General features: G+C 38.3%; 1 protein-coding gene across 1 annotated transcript; it reads left to right on the forward strand.

Annotated features, from left to right (window-relative positions):
• Positions 1 to 1,508: 1,508 nt before the first annotated feature.
• Positions 1,509 to 3,826, forward strand: LOC146380659 (eotaxin-like). The gene is made up of 4 exons (XM_084940205.1): positions 1,509 to 1,677; positions 3,167 to 3,293; positions 3,364 to 3,422; positions 3,512 to 3,826. Exons 1-4 carry the CDS (start codon positions 1,608 to 1,610, stop codon positions 3,535 to 3,537), a joined length of 282 nt encoding a protein of 93 aa, XP_084796331.1. The 5' UTR covers positions 1,509 to 1,607; the 3' UTR covers positions 3,538 to 3,826.
• Positions 3,827 to 4,066: the final 240 nt, after the last annotated feature.

The following is a 4,066-nucleotide window of genomic DNA, read 5'->3' on the forward strand; positions in this document are numbered from 1 at the left end:
GAGGAACTAACTAAAAAAGTGAGCAGCTACGACGCACTAGCCTCTGATGTCATCCCAGCTGTGACTGTGCTAGTGAGACTTCTAAACAGAGAAACAGACGAACAAATTTAAAATTAAATTTTGTTTTTTTATACTTATTTATTCTGTAATATGTTGCATACAATATGCTTTTCATTTTAAATAAATGTTCTTAATTCCAAACTAGTTCCTTGTTTGTTTGTTTTTTGTTAAATTATAGGACTAAAGCTGTTACCTGCAAATTTAAATCATGTTTTTATTAAGTACTCGGTATCGGTATCGGTGAGTACTGAAATGCAAGTACTCGTACTCGTACTCGTACTCGTTTCCAAAAAAGTGGTATTGGTGCATCCCTAGATGAGACCAAAGTGGGGATTATTGGTGATAATACTCAACACCACATTTGGTGAAAACCAAATACGGCATATAAGCACAAACTCCTCAACTGTCAATCACAGTGCAGGAGCGACTTCAGCTCGCTTTGTAGCCACGGGACCAGGATCCCTTGCAGTTATTGAATCAACCATGACCTCCTCTGTATACGGTCAAATGTGAGGCCATCTGTTTGACAGTTAATGTTTGCCTGAAATTTGATCATGCAACAGGGAAATGAACCCATACACCCAAAAACAACCATGTCCACAAATTTAGGCCGAAATAAAAGAGCGCCGATGCACGAGGTGGGAAGTTAGTAGTGCACATCCTGTGTCAAAAAATTTTGACTTTGCATGTGTGTGTGTTGGAAGATTAACACAGACGACACAAATACTTTTCTGTCACACACTTCCTCCAGAGCAGAGTGTGAAAGTTACCTGATCATCTGCCAAAAGTACACCTAAATGAAATAAGCAATAAGAGCGTCTCACTGCTTTGTAAATGGTAAATGGCCTGTATTTGTATAGCGCTTTACTTAGTCCCTAAGGACCCCAAAGCGCTTTACACTACATTCAGTCTTACACCCATTCACACACACATTCACACACTGGTGATGGCAAGCTACATTGTAGCCACAGCTGCCCCGGGGCACACTGACAGAGGCGCTTTAGTTTGCAGTGAGACTTTAATGGCTTAAATTACAAACAAAAGTTTAAGTTGTGGGGATTTATAGATGAAAAATAAGTAGCCAAACATTAACAAATCATGCAAATGTGAATACATGTGCATCAGGATCGTTAAGAGGCATCATGACGCACGATTATTTTTCACTTGAGGCCTGACGCAAAACTGCAAGAGATAAACACTCACAGTTAGTTAAAATGGAAAAACAATAATCAACGTGTGATTTAGATCCATCATTTGTGACAATACATAAACTGTTTGTATCAATTATTTTGTACACTATATTTAAGTGTCTGTAAACTTTGTGTGTGTGTTTCTTTGGAAGCTGCGAGTCTGTTGGTGGTTTGAAACACTCAGATCTCCCTGATAAGGGGCGGAGGTCTGAGATGCCACACCATGCACACACAAGGACTTGTTAAAACACGTCATCAGTTCTGCCTGTGAATGTTCCTGCACTTACCAATAAATAACCAAACCCGAATCAACTGATATAGTTTCAACCTGATCAGTGAGCCAGACCACCGGTGAAAATGTCTGTGAAGATCCTCTCCATCACTCTCCTCCTGCTCTCAATGTGTGTGTGCTTCAGCTACTCTGCAGGTAACTATGCTCTCACTTTCTAATGGAAAACAAAAAGAATAAAATACATAAAACTGATCACAGCATGACTTTTTCCAACAATGGCTTCTAGCTATTTGTGATGCTGGGGTACACGTCTAACTTTTTGGCGGTTTTATTGGGTATGACCGCTCTGTAAGGACTTTCAGATTTTCTTTAATTTAGTCACATTCTGGTTGATTGGTTAATATTAAGAATAATTAAACTATATATATTTTATTTCCAGTGACATTACAGAATTATGTTTTATGGTGTGTTGCATGCTCGGCATCATTTGCATCGCCCTTTTGACTGTCATAACTCAAACCTTACTATGGTGGCACAGTGTGCAGTGGTTTCTTTCAAGCTAAATCTGTAGCCAGATCTTGATGCTGTTTTCATGGGGGGGGGGTTCTGTGAGGGGTGTATGCATTGTGACCCATTGGTTAAGTGTGATGGTGTGATCTACAAGCAGGAAATAGTGACACAGAGACACAGAGTATAACATGATATGTTGCAGCTATGGGATAATTCTGTTCAGCGTTCAGCTACCTGCACCTCTTAATTCTGTCTTGTATGATTAAACATTATTAACTTTCAATATAATCCAGTTTTATTCATATAATATCACATGACCGCAGCAGTCACCTCAAGGTGCTTTAAATTGTGAAGTAAAGATACAATAATACAGATAAAATTATATGACTCCCCATGAGGAAGTAACAGTAAGGAAGTAACCTCCTGCAGAGCCAGGGTCAGGGAGGGGCAACCATCTGTAGGGACCTACAGGGTTGAGGGGTAGAAGACAGTACTACAAACATACTGTGAAAGAGATACAGAGATTTAAAAATGCGTCATTAAACAGAAATTGATGTTTAAACACATAATAAGTGAGACTCTGAAGAAACACTGAGTGCATCATGGGAAGCCACTAACAGCCTAGACTCTGGAAAGTCATGTTTTTCATATAATAACCGTTGCTAGCAAATTAAGCTAAATGTGTTTTCTCATTTTGATCCTCTGGAAAGGAATTTGGTGTGCTGTACTGGAGAATAAAAGCCAGAACAATCTGAGACTTCTGTTAAAAAGTGTTTATGGAAACTTTCTCAGTGATCCAGGAAACAAACACAAAGGAAACGATCACACACCCTCCATTATAGAAATAATAGAAACATATATAAAGAGAGAGTATTGACGATATGTGATTCACAACCTCAGAAAAATGTGTTCATGCACTGTTTTTATCAGAGACATTAGAAGACAGAAACATGGTTTATTAGTTTTCATATCCTTTTTTGCCTCTCTGTGACCTTCATTTTCTGTCGAAGTGTAAAAAAAAATGCTTATAGTCACATAATTTCAGGTAACATTTGTCTTGTTTTGCGATGTAAGGAGTTTCATCACGTTTTAAACCTAGATTTAACTTTTGATTTTCCTTCTAATCAGACTTTCTCAGGTCAGATAAATTAGTTTTTAACCTCCTACCTCTCAGGTCCACCTGGTCCTGGAAGTAAACGCCCGTGCTGCGTTGATGTCACCGACATCGATATGAGCCCTGAGGTGGTGGGAGAAACATATCACGAGCTGCCTGCAAAACCACCCTGTGTGAAGGCTATACTGTAAGTCCACACATGTTGTCCTACATACAAACATATACAATCTCTATAATTTTCTGTCTTTTATTTCCAGTTTCAACACAGAATATGGACAACTTTGTGCTGATCCAAAAGCTCAGTGGGTCAAAGATCGTAAGTCGTGCTAAAAACAAACACACACAGAAATAAAAGTGTTTACAGAGAAAAACTAAAACTCCTGCTTGTCTGTTTTTCCTCTCTAGTCACTGCCAAAATGAGGAAGGAGTGAAGTCTGTCTGCTACATCAGTATTTTCAGTATTTCCATCACCTTTAAAGGCTTATTCAAACCAGAGCGCTTTCTCAGCCTGACTGTCTTAAAACTTTCTTTTTGTAGATTAATTTTTACTGTGGAGTAAACCTGTATTTTATTCATGCTCTTGACTTCATTGTTTTTTAATTGATAATTGGGGTTCAGGTTGCTTTGTCTTTTTTTTTTTTTTTTGCCTATTTGTGGATCTCTTTCTTTGCATTGTGTGTTTATGTGAAGCACAATGTGGCTGTGAAAAATAATATAAAAATAAACTTTTAAGCAAATATTTTCCTGCTGTTGTTTCAGTGCCCACCAGACCCTCACAAAATGTCACACACATCGCTGAATGTATTCCACTAGTGCTTTAATTGAGGATGCTCACTGAGTAGACTGTCCAGGTTTTTAATGAAACTTTATCTTTTACCCATAAGTGGGTCAGACCTGTGAAACTCCCTTTTTTGTCAGTCTAAAGACATTTAATGACAAATTTATCCCCAAGAAATCTCA

The sequence above is a fragment of the Perissodus microlepis genome, chromosome 9 (assembly GCF_051167445.1).
Source record: "Perissodus microlepis isolate ML-2025 ecotype Zambia chromosome 9, ASM5116744v1, whole genome shotgun sequence".
In the NCBI taxonomy this organism is placed as follows: Eukaryota; Metazoa; Chordata; class Actinopteri; order Cichliformes; family Cichlidae; genus Perissodus; species Perissodus microlepis.

What these genes read in the sequence shown, in the direction of transcription:
- LOC146380659 (XM_084940205.1), top strand. Translation starts at nt 1,608, where the DNA reads ATGTCTGTGAAGATCCTCTCCATCACTCTCCTCCTGCTCTCAATGTGT. An exon ending in GTGCTTCAGCTACTCTGCAG is followed by an intron (nt 1,678 to 3,166) that starts GTAACTATGCTC and finishes CCTACCTCTCAG; the next exon opens with GTCCACCTGGTCCTGGAAGT. An exon ending in CCCTGTGTGAAGGCTATACT is followed by an intron (nt 3,294 to 3,363) that starts GTAAGTCCACAC and finishes TTTTATTTCCAG; the next exon opens with TTTCAACACAGAATATGGAC.